Source organism: Asterias amurensis, chromosome 11 (assembly GCF_032118995.1).
Source record: "Asterias amurensis chromosome 11, ASM3211899v1".
Classification (NCBI taxonomy): Eukaryota; Metazoa; Echinodermata; class Asteroidea; order Forcipulatida; family Asteriidae; genus Asterias; species Asterias amurensis.
Genome location: NC_092658.1, coordinates 7,791,914 through 7,810,949, shown reverse-complemented (window position 1 = coordinate 7,810,949; position 19,036 = coordinate 7,791,914). Strand labels below are relative to the sequence as shown.

Here is a 19,036-nt window from a genome sequence, read left to right as displayed (position 1 = left end):
GGATTCTAAACCAGGGTCTAAAGAGATAACATATACAGCGAAGTTTCCACAAACTAAAGTCCACTGAGTACAGTTTCCATAACTTCCTATGTTTTCTTCCATTCCAGAACAACTTGACAGAGTTGAAGTCTTTCGGTTCGCCACCGTCCCAGGTAGTCTTTGTGTCTGCTGGAGTGATGGTACTCCTGGCTCCCAATGGGAAGGTACCCAAGGACAGAAGCTGGAAGGCAGCCAAGGTTATGATGGCCAAGGTAATTAGTGAGAAAGAAGTAATAAAATGTAACAAGGGAGGTTGGGCAGAAACATACAGATTGTAACTTTATTTGCTGTTTCTCCATAATTTCTGCAGTCACACCATGTACATGGAATGCAAATTTGTGATTAAATAGCCTGAAATTTCTAAAATAGCCTACATGGGTCTTGTCCTCAAAAAATTATTTCTTTATTGTAGTTACGAGATAGTTAAAGTCATACTATTACTATCACTTTTGTCCTAGCTTGTTGTTCTCAATTGTGCATTTGTATTTAATGTTTATACAAATGTTTTATATGTATTGTGTGATTGATCAGTTTCATGAATGTAATACAATGCAAATTCTCTTCTTGTTTTTAGTAATATTATATTATTGCTGGGTACAATCTACGAGCAATCAACAGTTAACCACTATTTTAACATCTAAGTTTTCAAGTTTCTTTGGACTTGACTGCATTGACATTCTTGTCTTGGTTTTTTTTAACAACCCTTAAAGGTGGACGCCTTCTTGGATCAGCTGATCAACTACGACAAAGAGCACATCCCAGAGAGCAGTCTGAAGGCCGTCAGGCCCTACATCGATAACCCAGACTTTGATCCCGAGCTCATCCGCAGCAAGTCAAATGCCGCTGCTGGTCTGTGCTCTTGGGCCATCAACATCGTCAAGTTCTACGAGGTGTACTGCGATGTGGAGCCCAAGCGTCTGGCTCTGCAGAAGGCCAACGATGAGCTGCAGGCTGCCCAGGACAAACTCACCATCATCAAGGCTAAGATTGCGGTAGGTGGAAATAGGCATCGACAGGGATGTGATTTCTCTGTTTTAAATCGAAGATCTGGGGTTTTTTTTTACCCCGCCTCCCAAACAAAAAAACAAAAAAAATTAAAAAGAAAAAAGGGGAAAATAAATATTTATTGATCTAATTCATAAGAAAATTAAGATAAAACCATATGGAACACCCCAGATTGCAGAGTAAGACTTTCAAAACCAAAGATAAATGAACGTAGGCAGACTTCGCACCCTACAGCTTCTCGCTCGCAAGCACTCACTCTTTGCGCTCAGAGTTTAGATTGTTTTTTTCTTCAGCTGTCTGTCACATCCCTTCATCAAGCAAAAGTATAGCTGAGTGATCTTTGGCACTTGCGTTTACAGTGTTCTTTTCATGTACAAGCTAGCTTATGGGCAGATACTCACAAATTGCAGGTCGATATACAAGCTTTTTTTTCCCCTATTTTTTTCTTTTAGATTTATGGTCAAATTGACAAAAAAACTTTAACATGAACCATTTAATATGCTGCACATTGCACAGTAGATCTTAATTATGTTTTGAATTCCCTTAACCGTTTGTGTACACTCGGTGTACAAGGTTTCTGCACTTCCAAACACACATTTAAGTCACGTGCTATTTGGGAAATCACAATGATTTTGCAATGTCAAGGCAATGTAAGTACAATGAGTTTGAGTACAGCAATGAAACTAAAATGACGCAAATGTTGTCTTGATTTCCCTCCAGGAGTTGGATTCCAACTTGGCTGAGCTGACGGCTAAGTTTGAGAAGGCAACGGGAGACAAACTGAAGTGCCAGCAGGAAGCAGAGGCTACCAACAACACTATCACACTGGCTAACCGCTTAGTGGGTGGACTTGCCTCTGAGAATGTCCGCTGGGGAGAGGCCGTGGCTGCATTTAAGGAAGCTGAGAAGACATTGCGTAAGTTGGACACGTATTCAGGAATAGACTAATCCATTAGGCTCCGCTCATGGCGCACGTGTGAGCAAGAATACGTGAGCCTCTCCAATGCCTTTCTGCACAACTCTGCCGGGCGTGCCAAGCATACACGCACGCATGTCGGACCTTAATTTGTCAGACTTTTGGTTCTGTAATGGTTGTGATTGGTCAATACGTAATGTGGCGGGGCTTACTGGATCGGTCTATTGGGAGTGTCGTGGCTTAGAGTGGTCTAGTGCACTGGACTGGACTGGTTTTGCTAGTGTGGGTCTTTGTTTCGAGACACTAGTCCTGGGTTCAGATTATGGCACTTGTGTCCTTGAGCAAGACACTTAAACCAGCTTGAGCCCCAACGGCAACTTTAGTCGACTGTGCACTATACCCTTGCTTGAGCCCCAATGGTGACATAAAGTCAACTGCGCACTATATTTGGTTTGTGGTAGCACAGATTGTGTATCTACTTGCCGGGTACATTATGTTCTTTTGAGAATTTGTCTTGCTTTATATATTCAACTACTGCAGTGTAGATTTTTCAGAATTCAGGAGACTTCAGTAACGCTTCTCCAATTAAAATGTTTGGGCATAAAAATTTAAACCTTTTTACATAACCATATAACTTTAGAGTGAAATAATTCTCAAAATTCTCATGCTGTCGATGGCTTCTGTAACGCTTCTAACCAAAGGTTTTATTGCCATTCATTTTAAGAGTGATTTTGAAATGTTTACCTTCCCTTTAGTCATCTGTTAAATGTTTTTGTTGTAATATTCAGCTGGTGATGTGCTTCTGATTACTGCCTTTGTTTCCTACATGGGATGCTTCACTAAGAGCTTCCGTCTGGAACTGATGGACAAGATGTGGCTGCCGTTCATCAAAACACAAAAGGTAAGTTGCAAGGAATTCATTTACTTTTGACAGCAACTTTGTCTTTCTCCTCAAATCTTTTGTATTTGTAGTTTTATGGGGGTGATCGAGAGAATGTGAGCATCCCCAGACAAAATTTAAGGGTCTTCGCTGTTATTCTGATAGCATTTTTGTGCATCCCCAAATAAGTTCACTTTGTCAAATCACACTTTTTTTTCCTCTGTTCAAGATTTATTTGACAGCTTTTTTTTTTTTTCACTACATTTTTGTAGTGCATTTGTATCACTCTGTTAAAGAAAATTTAGGAGAACAAAAAATCCCAGAAATTTCCCTCATGTGCATTTCCAGTTAAATCCACTTCATCAAACCACCCTCTTTTTCCATCTTTTCAAGTTTGTTTGAACGGTGTTGTGTTTTTCAAAGCTCTGGGTTTTTTTTTATTGGTTGTGTTAGAGAACATAAAACCCCCCAAAAATTTCCCTCATATAACAATTCCAGTGAGGTACACTTCCTTTAACCACCCTCTCTTTCCACTTTTTTCCCGTAGACTCCGATTCCCACCACCGAGGGCCTTGACCCACTCAGCTTGCTGACGGACGACGCCACCATCGCCAGCTGGAATAACGAGAGTCTACCCAGCGATCGTATGTCCACAGAGAACGCCACCATCCTGTCCAGCTGTGAACGCTGGCCGCTGATGATCGATCCCCAACTCCAGGGTGTCAAATGGATCAAGACCAAATACGGGGAGGATCTGAGGACCGTCCGTCTCGGGACGCGTGGTTACCTGGACGTGATCGAGAGAGCGATCGCCAACGGAGACACAGTACTGATTGAGAACATGGAGGAATCGGTTGATCCGGTGTTGGATCCGGTACTGGGACGTAACACCATCAAGAAAGGAAGGCGAGTACTTAATGTGGGATTTGAGGCATTGCGTTGTGAGTTATCAATGTATATTTGCTTTGCGGTAACACTACTTGCTGGATAGATTATGTTCTTTAGAGAACTGTCCTGCTATATATTCTACTGCCGCAGAGTAGATTTTTCCAGTATTCAGGAATGGTAATTTCACTATGTGCATGAACCATTTGAGAATTGTCTTTGTCACCCTGTAGAATGTCGTGGCTGAGCGGTCTAGCGCACCAAATTTTCACAGGTTTGTTATTTTATGCATACATGTTGAGATACACCAAGTGAGAAGACTGGTCTTTGACATTTACCAATAGTGTCCAAAACTGTCTTCAAGCTATCCTGCACAAGGTACACAATCCATGACACTTCCAATCCATTTTGGCTTTGCTTTTTTTCTCGCAGATACATCAAGATTGGTGACAAAGAGGTTGAATACAACCCTCTGTTCCGTCTGATCCTTCACACCAAGCTGGCCAACCCTCATTACAAACCAGAGATGCAGGCCCAGACGACACTCATCAATTTCACTGTCACCCGGGACGGCCTCGAGGATCAGCTCCTCGCTAACGTGGTGGCCCAAGAAAGACCTGATCTGGAGAAACTTAAGGTACAAAACCAACTTTACAGTGATGTGATTTCTATGTGTTTTAACCGGAAATCTTTTTTTATTTTTTTTTAACCCCCACCCCCAAAAAAGTAATAATAATTATTTTCAGGGAATTTGACAATCCTGACAAGGTCGATTCATTTATACTCGCTGGGCTTCCGCTGCATACATAGCGTGCGAAACCCAAGCAGGCGACGGGGCAAAGCTGAGGTTTGAGATGGCTCCAGGTTAGCTCGGTGGTTTTTCTCCGTTTTTTGGGTTACCTTGTTGGACCCCAGTTTAAGTCCTTCCTTGTGCAGCCTTGCTAGTGGATTTTCATTCCATATTTGATCACTTGGGTTTTCCTTGATTTCCTCCCAAATCTGAAGCAGATAATTTCTTTAAAGTTTATCATTTCGTTTATTGGCACAGGGGCTTGGGTGTGTAATAAAATGTATAAATCAATAATGAATTAAAAGCCAAGCAAGTAACAAATCAAAAGGCAAAACCAAATAATTTATCACAAAGCTAGGTATACAATACTTTGCAAATAAATTACATGTGCAGTTTAAACATTGAACAAATTCTCAACCACATATCAAGTTTTGACTGTTCTCTCATTTGGATTTAAGAAAATTCTCATTCTCTTCCCAATCAGTTGGACCTGACCAAGCAGCAGAATGATTTCAAGATCATCCTGAAGGAGCTGGAAGACAATCTCCTCTCCCGTCTCTCCTCGGCCGAGGGCAACTTCCTGGGTGATACCGCCCTCGTTGAGAATCTGGAGACGACAAAGCGCACCGCCGCCGAGATCGAGGTCAAAGTAGATGAGGCCAAGATCACGGAGGTGAAGATCAACGAGGCGAGAGAGCTGTATCGTCCAGCCGCCGCCAGGGCATCCCTCATGTACTTTATCCTGAACGATTTGAACATGATCAATCCCATCTACCAGTTCTCGCTCAAGGTGGGTGTTTGTTTTTTTCTGATCTAAGAAACCAACTTGTGGAAAGATGCGGTCCATACCTGTGCTGTTAGTAAAGGGGTAAACAAATCTTGCCCAGACGAAACGTCAATACAAAACCGGCTCTTTGTAGAGCCAACACTCGCACAAAAGAGATTTACACACGGTTGTACCCGCAAGTTTTCTATTTACTGATAGTTTCTTCCTAAATCGTGGCCCATTTTCATAGAGATGCTTAATTACAAAAAGTAGCTTAGCACAACAAAATTATGCTGAGCAAATATAAGATTACCAGCAAATTTGAAAAACTTCTAATTATGTAAACTTTGTCCCTGTTTTGTTGAATGTAACTCTACATATCTCTCTGATTGTTATAAGAAATCTCCCTGACTGTAAGATGCAGTTGTTGGCAGCTCTGTGCACTACGTGGATGATAGTGTGATACACCTCGGGTAGTTTTAGAGTTGTGCGCTTAATTCTTTAGAAATGTTAAATTTTCAACGGGATAAAGCATCTTAATGTTTGGTTCATTTACACTAATGTTTGCTAGCAATGTATACTCCCTGTGTACTTTCCTGAGTTATGTAAAAAAAAAAACATAAAAATAACAGGCATGTTACTCTGGTGGGATTCAAACCCACAACCTTTGCAATTCTAGAGCGGTGTCTTATCATTTAGACCACTGAGATTGCCCAGTAGCTAGAGGCAGTTTGAATCCTTTACTTTTGCAGCGGGTACCGAAATGATTTATACAGATGTTAAGTTTGCATCGGGGGGTGAGGAATATTAATTTTTGCTCTACCCTTACACCAATGTTTAATTCTTTTTCTGCTACTCCAACCTTTACAGGCTTTCAACGTAGTATTTTCCAAGGCTATTGAGAGAGCAGAACCATCGGATGAAGTCAAGGAACGTGTGATGAATCTTATTGACTTCATCACCTACTCAGTCTTCATCTACACCACAAGAGGTCTGTTTGAACAAGACAAGCTCATCTTCACAACGCAAGTGGCTCTCCAAGTAAGTTAACCCTCTCATGCACAATTTATTTGAGTAATCATAACCCAGGTCGAAATTCCAGTTGAACCTAGTAAAACTGGGTTTAACTGGAACTAGTTGAAACCAGTTGATAAACTAGTTAAACACAGTTAAAACCAGTTGGTTTAATATGGAAAATGGACAGAAACCAACTGGTTTATAATTTCAACCTAGTTGAACACAGTTAAACCTAGTCCAAACCAGTTGGTTAATATGGAAAATGGACGAGTTTGGTCACTTTCCAGTTGAACCAGTTGACCCCAGTTAACTAGGTTCAACTGGAATTTTGACCTGGGAAGTTAGACATTAATTGTGCAATTGCTCCTTTTGCACATAGATACCCTTTCAGAAACAGCTCACAATACAATGTAGCATCTTAAAAAGTCCTGTTTCACATTCTTAAAACTGAGTGGCTATGCAATCTTAATTTGTCCCTTTACAACTATTTTTCATGAACATATTTTTTCTGGAAATCAAATGGTTTAAACAAAATAATTATACCTATGAAGAAATGTAAAAAATAATAATACTCATTACAATTCTTTTAAAATGAGTTACAGCTTATATATTGAAGTACAAATAACTTGTTGATTATTATTGAAACCCAATTAAAACTCTGGGACAAAGATATTTACTTGCTCTTAACTTGTTAAGAAACCCCTTTTGTGAATCTACGCAATATGCAATTTAACAAATAAATTTAATGCGTATCGCAGTTTAATCAGGGCGCTGGCGCCCCAACAACCAATGAAAAGTCCTTTCATCCTGGGCAACCAAAACATGCGATAACATAAGTTTCAAAGAATACTATTACCCTTTTCCCCACCTGAACTTTATCTAAGATGGGTTTTTAAAACCTTGGTTATATTTTTTTGAACTTTTGCCTTTTTTAGATTCTTCTGATGAAGAAAGAGATCAACCCTATTGAGCTGGACTTCCTGCTTCGTTTCCCGTCTCAAGTCAACGTCACTAGTCCAGTGGACTTCCTCTCCAACCCAGCCTGGGGTGCTATCAAGGTAAGCCAAACATATATCCGAGAGGGTGTTGTTGTTTTCAGGCTGGTGCTACGGGTCCTTACTCAGGGCACTGTTCCCGTGGCAGACCACAAACCACCTGTGGACACCGTGTACCGGGACTCTGGCCTGTAACAGGAGGAGCTGCGTACAGCAATGGAAGACCATTGGTTTGGAGGGCCATTATTCCCTGCTCCTCATCGACTGCATGAATGTTGTTGTTTTTAAACTAAGTGTAGAATTAGAAGAACTTGACATAATTGTGTCAGTTTCTTTGGCATAGTATTTATTTCCCCCTTAAAGAATGTTGGTACCTTTGTAGATCAAGTTTTTGGTCATGAAATGTATCCCTACTCACTGTGAATGAATATGTATGTCATATAATGTACCTGTAGACATGGTAGAAGTGTCAGCCTCATAGTTGTCAAGTTTTTGAGAAAACAAAAGTGTAAATCACGGAGCAATGTTTTCAGGAGAGTCAATCCATCTGAGACAATTGTTTTGGTTGTAAAATTGTTTCAATCATTTCTAAAAAGAAATACAGCACGTTAGTAGATAATATTTTAAGGGAAGCTCTCTACCATCATAATCTTTAAACCGTGTAATTAAAATGTAAATCTGTTGACGTTGTGTTTTGTGTCAAACAAAATGTACTCTGACCCTTTAAACAAAGCACAAAACGTGAAATAGAATAATACTAATATCTTTGTGACTCAAAGTATCCTAATCTCACTTTGTCCATGATAGTCGCTAGCTGCAATGGAAGAGTTCCGTAATTTGGATCGTGACATCGAAGGCTCGGCCAAACGATGGAAGAAGTTCGTGGAGAGTGAATGCCCAGAGAAGGAGAAGTTCCCCCAGGAGTGGAAGAACAAGTCGTCCCTGCAGAAGTTGTGCATGATGAGAGCTCTGCGCTCGGACAGAATGTCATATGCCGTCAGGTACAAAACATTGAACCCTCATCGTGTCTTTGTCAGGGAGAAGTTAACTCTTCCACAAGTTGATCGGTCGCTAGGGAACAATTTATAATCCCTTAAAAAAAAAAAACAGTTGTAACATGAAAATAATAAATCGTATGGCCACACAACTTTCAGAATTTGAAAGAGGACTCCCGTTGTGCGTTGTGGCATGGGTTTTTGTGAGGTTTTTTTTTGAGGGGGGGGGGGGGTAAACAGTTAGTGTCTACGCACTACATATGATCAGTTTATCACTGATATAAATGATACATAAAAAGGTTAAACAAGCGGTAACTCGAAGTACCACAAGTATTTACCATAAGGCATTCAAGGCACATGAATAAACAGGAAAAAAAACAAGTTTTGTATCTCTAAGATATCAGTGTGATGATGTCAGTATTCAAAGGCTTTTAGTCTTTAGGGTTCTATGAGAACAAAATAGTGTATGTTAAATAGTGCACGACTGTTGAGTATTTTACAGTACTAATGGCACATTCCCAGTCAAATTTTGTTATGTTACCATGCGTTTGTTGTTTCAAGGTTTCAATTGGTACAGTACCAATGTTAATCCAATGGTTGCAGATTTTAATCCTTCTTTGGCACGGTTGGCTTGTGCGTAAAGCGCTCGCCTCTCACCAAGGTGACCCTGGTTCGATTCCCGGTCGGGGCCATATTTGAGTTGAGTTGTGCGTTGGTTCTCTGCTGTGCCATGAGGGTTTTCCAGACTATCCGGCTTTCCTCCCTCAGGAAAAAATCAAACACTTTCGATCTTGGCTGTGCTCCGTGGTCATAATGGGTTGATGTGGCTGGCAGCTGAATGCGCCCTTGTATGCCTGCTTCTCGAACACGTTGTAGCCGCGTCCTTCGCAATTCAGCTCTTTGCTGCGAGTAAGGATGATTAGCCCCCCAAATTATTATTTTGATCTTTTTGTTCATGTGGTTTGTGTTTTTTCTGTTTCCTCCTGATTTTCAGGAATTTCATTGAGGAGAAGCTCGGCCCTAAGTACGTTGAGAATCGCGCCGTGGAATTCTCCAAATCCTTTGAGGAGACCGGACCGGCCACTCCCGTATTCTTCATCCTCTCTCCGGGTGTGGACCCGCTGAAGGACGTAGAAGCTCTCGGCAAGAAGATCGGCTGGACGTTCGACAACAAGAACTTCCATAATGTGTCACTTGGACAGGGCCAGGAAATTGTTGCAGAGCAGAGCATGGACCTCGCCGCTAAGGAGGGTCATTGGGTCATCCTCCAGGTCAGTTTAATCGCATTTTGTTTCAATTTTTTGATAAAAACAAGGACCCAATCTCATAGTGCTGCTTTTAAGCACAACAAAAATACTAAACACAACAAAATTATGCTTATCAGAATAAGGTTATAAGCCAAACTACCATGTTATATGTACCATTTGCGATTGGTAACTAGCTCATATCTGCTTGGCAGTGACCCAGCCTTATATTAGCTTTAGCCGCCAATTCGCACACGGCCACTTTTAGGAAGTACATGTAGCCTCCTTTGTTATAGTAAAAAAATACAGTTGCAAACCTTTATATTTGGTTTAAATAATAACTTGCAAAGTGTGCAACTTTTAATCATGTCCAATTTGCTGTGTCATCCTGATTTACTGTAAAACTGGCCTCTGCCGTTTCACTTGTTTTCTGGATGAGAACTTTCATGCAAAAAGAGAGAAAAACCAAATTAGAAAATTTGATATTAAATTCTGTTTTTATTTCTTGCAGAACATTCACTTGGTGGCCAAGTGGTTGAGTACCCTTGAGAAGAAGCTGGAAGCTACCGGTGAGGGAAGCCACCCTGACTACCGTGTCTTCATGAGCGCTGAGCCCGCTGGCACCCCAGAAAGCCATATCATTCCACAGGTTCGTACCTAGTCACACCCGTTATGTCTAGTGTAGCAGTGGGTGGAATCTGGTCTAAATTGCGGTTGTCTACAAACGCTACTTCAAGGTCTTATGTATGAAGTACTGTTAAATATGGCTCTGGTTGTAATAATGGTGAACTTTATTTAGACGCCATTGCACTGAGTTGTAATTAAAAAAATAACATGATTTTAATATGGTAAAAATGGCAAATCCAATGCAAAAGAAAAAAAATATTTCCACAAGAAAATACATACAATAATTATATTAAAAAGTGAAAGCTATATTCAGGTTGAATACTCAGGAAAATGCAACAATAATGCAATACTGACATTAAAACTTCTCCTATAAAAGTATAAAACTAGATTGAATTGGAGTTTAACAATCATATTAATAATAATAGTATAAATTTCACATCATTTGTAAAGGCACACTGAATCTAATATAAAATTGTATGAAGAAAAACTCTAACTGACTATTTTTGTATCTTGATTTCAGGGTATCCTTCAAGCCTCTATTAAGATCACCAACGAGCCTCCGACCGGTATGTTCGCCAACCTCCACAAGGCCCTCTATAACTTTGACCAGGACACTCTAGAGATGTGTGCCCGTGAGGCAGAGTTCAAAGCCATCCTCTTCTCTCTGTGTTACTTCCACGCCGTGGTGGCAGAGAGGCGTAAGTTCGGCCCCCAGGGCTGGAACAGAGTGTACCCGTTCAACACCGGTGATCTGACGATCTCGGTCAACGTGCTCTACAACTACTTGGAGGCTAACTCTAAGGTTTGTGGCTTTTTTATCTTGAGGTTTTGAAACTTTGCATGGTGGGAGTATAATTAGGTAGCACCGTGTGTTAAATCTCTTTATAGAAGTGTTGGTTCTGAGAAGAATCGGTGGTTGATAACTTAAAGTTTCGATCAGTTTGCTCTGATCGTCAAAATGTTAAGTTGTCAACAACCTGGTTTTTTTTTCAGAACCAACATTACTCAAAAGAGATTTACACATGGTGCTGCTACAAACCTCACCTAATTGAGGATTTTCATTATTCTCTCTGCAATGGACAATGGTAACCTAACAGCACTAGTCCTACTAGACTTGAGTGCTGCTTTTGACACTGTCGATCACAACATCCTTCTCTCTCGGCTCCAGAATCACCTTGGCATAGAGGACACAGCCCTAGCATGGTGCAAATCGTATCTCTACAATAGAACTCAGCATGTATGTATTGGCACCGCAATATCCGACCCTGTTGTTTTGAACTACTCTGTGCCACAGGGGTCGGTACTCGGCCCGCAGTGGTTTACGCTATACACTTTACCGATTCGTGACATCATCCTGAAATTTAATCTGAATTACCATGTGTACGCAGACGACACTCAGCTATACATCACGTTTAAATCTTCTCAAGAAAACGCCAATGCATCTATTGCAAGACTTGAGAAATGCATCCAAGAGATTCGACGTTGGACACAACAAAACTTCCTGAAGTTAAATGATGATAAGACAGAGTTCCTTCTATTTGGGTCACGTCAACAGTTAACTAAGGTTTCAGTGCCATACATCTCCATCGGTGATGCTCGGATAGCTCCCTCGCTGAAAGCTCGGAACTTAGGTGTTATTTTTGATTCATCGATGACACTTCAGCCACACATCAACAACATTGTTCGTTTATCATCATATCACATCAGGAATATAGGTAAGATTCGCAAGTACTTGGACAAAAGTGCCACTGAAAAGGTCATTCACGCATTTGTTACTTCTCGTCTTGACAACGGCAATGCTCTTCTCTACAGTCTTCCTAACAACCAGATTTCCCGACTTCAACGGCTCCAAAATACTGCTGCCCGCATTGTGACACTGTCTAGAAAATCCTGTTCTATCACCCCCGTTCTGAAACAACTACACTGGCTCCCTATCTCTCAACGAATCATCTTCAAGCTGATGCTCATTGTCCACAAAGCTCTTAATGGCAAGGCTCCCCACTATATTTCTGAACTGCTTCAAGTTTACACTCCATCAAGGAATCTTCGATCAAGTTCTATGCTTCTCCTCATTGAACCCAAGTCTCGACACTCATGGGGTGACAGGTCTTTTTCTTCAGCCGCGCCACGCATCTGGAACTCTCTACCACTTAATCTTCGATCTTGTCTTTGTACTGCAAAATTCAAGTCTCTTCTCAAAACTTACCTTATGTCACAGGTTTTCAATGACTAATTTTGTTGTGTCTGTTTTTCTTTGTGTTGTGTTTTGTTTTTCTTTTGTTTTTGGTTTTACTGCGCCTTGAACACCCAGCAGGGTGGATATGTGCGCATTACAAGTCTTATTATTATTATTATTATATTTTTTTATTGTGACCAGGCACTTTAAGTGACTGCCCCCTCTTAAGTTAACTAATTGTTGACTTAGCAGCAGCCCACCTGCTGAGGGTCTTATTTCCCAGGGCATGGTCAGTGTGGTCAGCCCCAGCTCTACCCCAGGTATAGTGTAGCTATTGTGCAACTAAGTCATTCCATTTCAAGTTATCATTGTGTGTACAAGTCATCTTCCAAGAGTCTCAGAGCTATTCCAGTTTTCAGAGTTATTCCCATCCTTGTTATACTTACGCATCAACCTTTTTTTTTTATCTTTTGTGCTTGTGAATAAAATACTTGTATAAAGAACCAATCTTGTCGGGTCACATTATTATTTTTTTGCTCTGTGGAGAGGTGAGGAGTAGAGCAGTCAAGCATTAAACTCCACCAGGCCTTTTTCCGCTTGAAAAAAAAATAAAAAAAATATTTCAGTGCAAGAAATTATGTTTCTGTCACCCAAACTATTTCAGAATCTCCTTTTGTACCAATGCCACCGATACGTACAAGTTCTCTGTGAGAGATGCAATCGTAAAGCTAAACCAAGATCCTTTGGTTTCCATTTGACCAATACGAAGAGCGTTGTGGTGAAGCCAAGGGGCACTTAAGATAAACCTTGGGTTAATTCGAGAATTGCTCCCAATTTGGTACACGTTGGTAATTCCACAAGATATTTATCCCCGTGGTTGTGTATTCTCTTCACTGTACTTTTAGGTGCCATGGGAGGATCTTCGTTATCTGTTTGGTGAGATCATGTACGGAGGTCATATCACCGATGACTGGGACAGAAGACTGTGTAGAACCTACCTTGAGGAATACATGCAACCGGACATGGTAAGTAATTCATTTTACATAGTTGGGGTTGAACAAAGACAAATTTACCAGAATGATCTCTTGATTAACATGTCGGCACTCTACCAACTTGAGTAAGGTACTTAATAGTAATAATAACTTTTGATTTATATAACGCCTAATAACTAACACTTCATTCTCTAAGCGCTTTACATTAGTGCCCTGGTCATAGGGCCAATAACATCCCTTTTTAATGTTTCTCAGCTCCCTTGTGAGTATACAACCTGGGCAACAGTTTATATCGCTCCAAGGGCTTTTTCATTCACAATATCAACCTCTACCCTCGCAGGTACCCATTTATTCCCCTGGGTGAAGAGAAGCAATTATAGTAAAGTATCTTGCTCAAGGACACAAGTATCACGACCGGGATTTGAACCCACACTCACAATTACTTAACCATAATTGCTTTGAAAAAAGTTTTGAAGGTAGTGCTTTCTGCTCTACCAGCCAGGCTCCTAGTTGGTAATACCCATGTCTACATCCCTGTAAGCTGTGAAAAGGAGTAACCCTTATTCAACCCCAGGAGTAGGTGGCAACATGCCCCTGGTGGCTTTTGGTTTGGAGTGATAGCCCAACTCAGTTAAGTGTCACCCTTTCCTTGTAGTGACCATCCGTGGATTTTTTTTTTTTTTTGGGGGGGCCATCTCTCATCCCCCCAAAAACCAGAAATAAACTTATAATTAATTATTAGGCAATTTTACATATAAATACAAAATAACAAATACTTTGTACGAATAGAATAACAAGTTTCCACTCTGACCTCAAACCACAGCTCGACGGTGAAGTATACCTGGCACCAGGCTTTCCCATCCCACCCAACTCGGACTACGTCGGCTACCATCAGTACATAGATGAGATACTCCCACCCGAGAGCCCCTACCTCTACGGGCTTCATCCCAATGCTGAGATCGGCTTCTTGACCACCACCTCAGACAATCTCTTCAAGGTGGTGTTGGAGATGCAGCCTCGAGACAGCGGTGCTGGAGCAGGCGGTGGAAGCAGTAGAGAGGAGAAGGTGAGGTTCTTTTCTGCCATTTCATCTTGAAAACATGCTTGGTTAAAGACCTGCCGTCGGTTTCACCAAACTCTTCCTTACTTAGGATTAATCTTAGGACTTAGGACGAGTTAAGTTCTGTATCCAAAGGCGTAGGACGCATTTGAACCAATCCTAAGCTAGGACGAGAGTTAAGACGGGTTACTCTTCCTAAACTTGAGATGGGATTAATCCTAACCTTGCAGTATGCTCAGGCAGTCAAAATTAAGGGACATTGCAATTGATCTCTTGTCCATGAAGTCGGAAGTAAACCTTTGTAGCCTAGACAAATTTAAAACAATCTCATGTACTGTGTGAGCGTTTTGGTGGGATTTGGATAAACTGTTCAGTAATCAAACCTTCCTTTGAAATTCTACCTAAACCTTGATTCTGTTGATGGGTTATTGAATGCTGTTGCTCGCTTAATCAGTTGATTGATAGGTTTGGTTGATGCATTGATTGATTTATCAATTGTTTGGTTGGTTTATTGATTTCTTTACTAATTGTTTATTAATGTATGCCTGTTTTTACTTACTTTGTAAATGCTTTTTAATGAAGTTTTAAACTGGCTGGTCTAGACTTTTGGTTCTATTATATTTTTTATTTGGCTGATCCTGTACTTAAAATTCTTGTTCAGAGCCTGTGAATGTTTATCTTTTAAATGGTTTTGGCCCTATATAAATGTTTTTATTATTATTATTATTTTTATTATTATTATTATTATTATTATTATTATTATTATTATTATTATTATTATTATTATTATTATTATTATTATTATTATTCTTATTACCTATAAACAGATCAAATCCCTGCTGGACGAGATGACGGAGAAGCTGCCGGATGAGTTCAACATGTTGGAGATCATGGGCAAGGTAGAGGAGCGAACCCCGTACATCGTGGTGGCCTTCCAGGAATGTGAACGTATGAACATGCTGACCTCTGACATGAGGCGCTCGCTCAAAGAGCTGGACCTCGGGTTGAAGGTGAGTTCCTCCTCCCCCCCCCCCCATTGCTTTACAACCTCTGTCTCAATATTGACCTATGGATGTTCTCACCCCAAACATAAGATGCACACTCATAGAGCTTGACATTGGGTTAAAGCCATTATACACTTTCGGTACAGGGAAAAAAAAAATCACAGATTTACACATAATTTACAGGGTTTACAGGAGGTAATGGTGAAAGACTTCTCTTGAAGTATTGTTCCATGAAATGCTTCACCTTTTGAGAGAACATTAAAACAATATCAATTCTCGATAGCGAGAATTACGGATTTATTTCAAACACATGTCATGACATGGCGAAACGCGCGGAAACAAGAGTGGGTTTCCCCCGTTAATTTTCTCCCGACTCCGATGACCGATTGAGCCTAAATTCTCACAGGTTTGGTATTTTATATATAAGTTGTGATACAGGAAGTGTGGCCGAAAGTGTATAATGGCTTTAAAGGTGCAGTCCTTCCTGTTACCCCTCCCTTTCTATTACAACCGTTTTCTGATGAGATGTCCCAGGGGATAATGAGACATCACTTGGGGATGTGCCCCTGTTTGGTTACAAGGTTAAGATATGATTAGATAAGATAATAACTTTATTATCCCACACTGGGGAAATTAAAACAGGCCATGATTCAAACAGTACAGAACAAAACGCTTAAAATTATTTTACAATTAACAGACAGATGAAAATATTAATTTAGAATATCAGGTATAAAAAATATGTATCTAGCATGGATTAAACTTTATGCACAGCAATATTTATGTTCAAGGTAAAATGTACACATGTTGTTCATGCGTTTATAGTGAGCCAGAGAGGAGAGTTTGTTGTATTTATGTTTAGACAACAATATGAAGTACATAAAAATCTTGAACATTTTGGGGGGTTTGATGAAGTGAATGATGTCTAAAGCTGTACATTATGCCTGTGTTTATTGTGCACGTTTTTTATATTTCTAATCTACAGGGCGAGCTCACTATTACATCGGACATGGAAGATTTGAGCAATGCGCTGTTCCTGGACCAGGTACCAGAGACCTGGAATAAGCGTGCTTACCCAAGCATGTTGGGTCTGTCGGCCTGGTACGCCGACCTCCTGCTGCGAATCAAGGAGCTGGAAAGTTGGACGGCCGACTTTGCCCTCCCCACCGTCGTCTGGCTCGGCGGCTTCTTCAACCCTCAGAGCTTCCTGACCGCTATCATGCAGTCCATGGCTCGCAAGAACGAGTGGCCCCTGGATAAGATGTGTCTGCAGTGCGACGTCACCAAGAAGAACAAGGAAGACTTCAGCAGCCCACCCCGCGAGGGGGCCTACGTTCACGGACTCTTCATGGAGGGCGCAAGATGGGACACCCAGATCGGCATGATCGCCGATGCGCGCCTTAAGGAGCTAGCCCCTAGTATGCCCGTCACCTTCATTCGCGGTATATCGGTCGACAAACAGGAGACGCGTAACATCTACGAGTGCCCGGTTTACAAGACAAAACAGCGTGGGCCCACGTTCGTCTGGACCTTTAATCTCAAGTCCAAGGAGAAGCCAGCTAAGTGGACTCTAGCCGGTGTAGCTCTTCTGCTCCAAGTCTAGAGAGAAATGGAATCATTACTTCTCAAAAGCTATGTTAAATTTGGAGGTACAAAATAAATAAACTCTTTGATATATTAGCATATTAACGAAAAACTACTTTACAGAGGGGATGGCCATGTTTACTTCCAACTTTGCCATAAAACAAATACAAACAAACACAACAAAATTTAGACATACAGGAAAAATACAAACTAAATTCTTGAATCAGATTTTTCACAATCACTGGAGGATTTGTAACTAGCAAGTTTTAACATTTTGATGTTAACTTTTAGGTGACCAAGGGAATAATTGACTATGAAGGGATACATTGACCTCCAGATTAACAGGCCTGGGGTGGATTTCACAAAGAGTTAGGACTACTCTTATCTCGAGTTAGGACCAGTTACTCGTCCTAACTTAGGACTATCCATGCAATTTGTATATCTCCTAGGACTAGTCCTAAGTTAGGACTAGTCCTAACTCTTTTTGAAATCTACCCCTGTGCTCTACCAACCAAACTATCTAGCCCTATGTTGGTAGTCTTTGTTTATATAGTTGTAGTTTACCCAAGTTTACGCTATAACCTGAGAAGGACCAACACAGGTATCACCTTCAGAAGATTGTTGTGAAACATTTTGTGTGACCAAATTCAGCAAAACTCTCTTCCAAGCAGCCTATCTTGGGGTGCTTGATGACAGCATTATTGAAAAAACAGAGATACACGTCATTCTTACCCATGTAAAGGGTAAATAAAAATGTTAAAACATTTTAAAACATTCAATGAATTCTAGAACTTCTTTGGTTATATGTATATATTTGTTGATGTAAATATTCCAAATGCTCTTGAGTTTAACAAGTTTCCATATCGCAGTTTTGGGATGAAATGTTAAGTTTGTCGCTACACTAAAACAATTCAAAAATGTAAAATTTGTGACTTATATGCACATGGTTTTTTTTTTAAACTAATTAAGGTGATTCTGCCAGCAGGGTTATAGCCCTGACTTCAATCCGAAAACATTTTTAAAAAATCATTCCAAATTTCTGAATTTAAATTGCAATGTTTTCTATCAAAAAGTGTCCTTTCTCTTGTACATGAATAAACTTGCCTAATGATACTGTATCTTCATTCTAGCACCCCAGTTGTGCCTTTAAAATTTTTAACAATGAATTTTTTTACACCTGAGAATGTATGTCGAGTCCACGATTTTGAAAATTTGAAAAGCAATAATTAACCCTAGGTTTGAGCCATTTACTGGGATCCTTTGTAGCTCTTTAATAAAACCCAACATCAATATGGTAAACTAAACACCCAAACTGTTCAACTCTAACTATAAGGTGGTTGGTATGCCTTGTAATTATGTGTCAGTTTAGGAAGTGCAATCCTCATCAGTCCAACTAAATCAAACAAAACATGCAGTAAGATTTTGAAGGGGTGAGGTGGTTGGGGTATTAAGAAAGGCGGCCATGTTTACACAGGTTTCAGTAGCAGTTCTTTACCAGAAATGTATGGGTACTTTTTTGCGTGTTTTATATTTGTAAAAAAATAAAGAAAATCTTAAATGTGTTCAAGATGCAGTCATTTGAAAACTCCATCCATATTTGTGGTTTATTCGAGCTAACTTTTTGTCTTTGTTGAAATCATAAAAAAATATATATTGAAGGACAAACTTGGACCATTCATTGTACAAATTGAATATTTGCGTTTAAAAGGTTATCTTCTTTTAGTTGATGCCTAATTTGTTCTGTGTTAGAAATGCCGTCCATATGCTTAATCATTTTGCTCATTCAGTATGAATTTCATACATAATCTTTTTAAGTTGGTTTCAGTTTCGTACATGTTATACAACTTATAAATCAATAATCACAATATCGTTGTGTGCCCTGAATAATAATTACCGTTTGTTGCTCTTCAAAACTGTGTTTCCTTAAAAACGAGTATGAATAAAGTATCTTTGTTTATAATGTCATCAGGAAAGTTAAATTTTGCATGGGAATGGAAAAAATTATTTCTCAGGAGTAATTCTAGCAACAAAAACCAATAATCACGCTCTACTGTTTTGGGGTGT

General features: G+C 40.1%; 1 protein-coding gene across 2 annotated transcripts in view; it reads left to right on the top strand.

Moving 5' to 3' along the window:
• LOC139944587 (dynein beta chain, ciliary) overlaps positions 1 to 18,256 on the top strand; it is a 59,591-nt gene extending 41,335 nt beyond the window's left edge. For both annotated transcript variants that reach the window (XM_071941639.1, XM_071941638.1), the window contains 17 exons: positions 108 to 251; positions 750 to 1,031; positions 1,765 to 1,960; positions 2,749 to 2,861; positions 3,388 to 3,746; positions 4,158 to 4,362; positions 5,000 to 5,305; positions 6,152 to 6,322; positions 7,234 to 7,356; positions 8,101 to 8,294; positions 9,283 to 9,559; positions 10,044 to 10,181; positions 10,680 to 10,961; positions 13,241 to 13,360; positions 14,151 to 14,393; positions 15,215 to 15,397; positions 16,374 to 18,256. In XM_071941639.1, the coding sequence (XP_071797740.1) occupies positions 108 to 251; positions 750 to 1,031; positions 1,765 to 1,960; positions 2,749 to 2,861; positions 3,388 to 3,746; positions 4,158 to 4,362; positions 5,000 to 5,305; positions 6,152 to 6,322; positions 7,234 to 7,356; positions 8,101 to 8,294; positions 9,283 to 9,559; positions 10,044 to 10,181; positions 10,680 to 10,961; positions 13,241 to 13,360; positions 14,151 to 14,393; positions 15,215 to 15,397; positions 16,374 to 16,991 (3,954 nt within the window). In that variant the 3' untranslated portion in view covers positions 16,992 to 18,256. The remainder of the gene's footprint in view (positions 1 to 107; positions 252 to 749; positions 1,032 to 1,764; positions 1,961 to 2,748; positions 2,862 to 3,387; positions 3,747 to 4,157; positions 4,363 to 4,999; positions 5,306 to 6,151; positions 6,323 to 7,233; positions 7,357 to 8,100; positions 8,295 to 9,282; positions 9,560 to 10,043; positions 10,182 to 10,679; positions 10,962 to 13,240; positions 13,361 to 14,150; positions 14,394 to 15,214; positions 15,398 to 16,373) is intronic.
• The last annotated feature ends 780 nt before the right edge of the window (positions 18,257 to 19,036 follow it).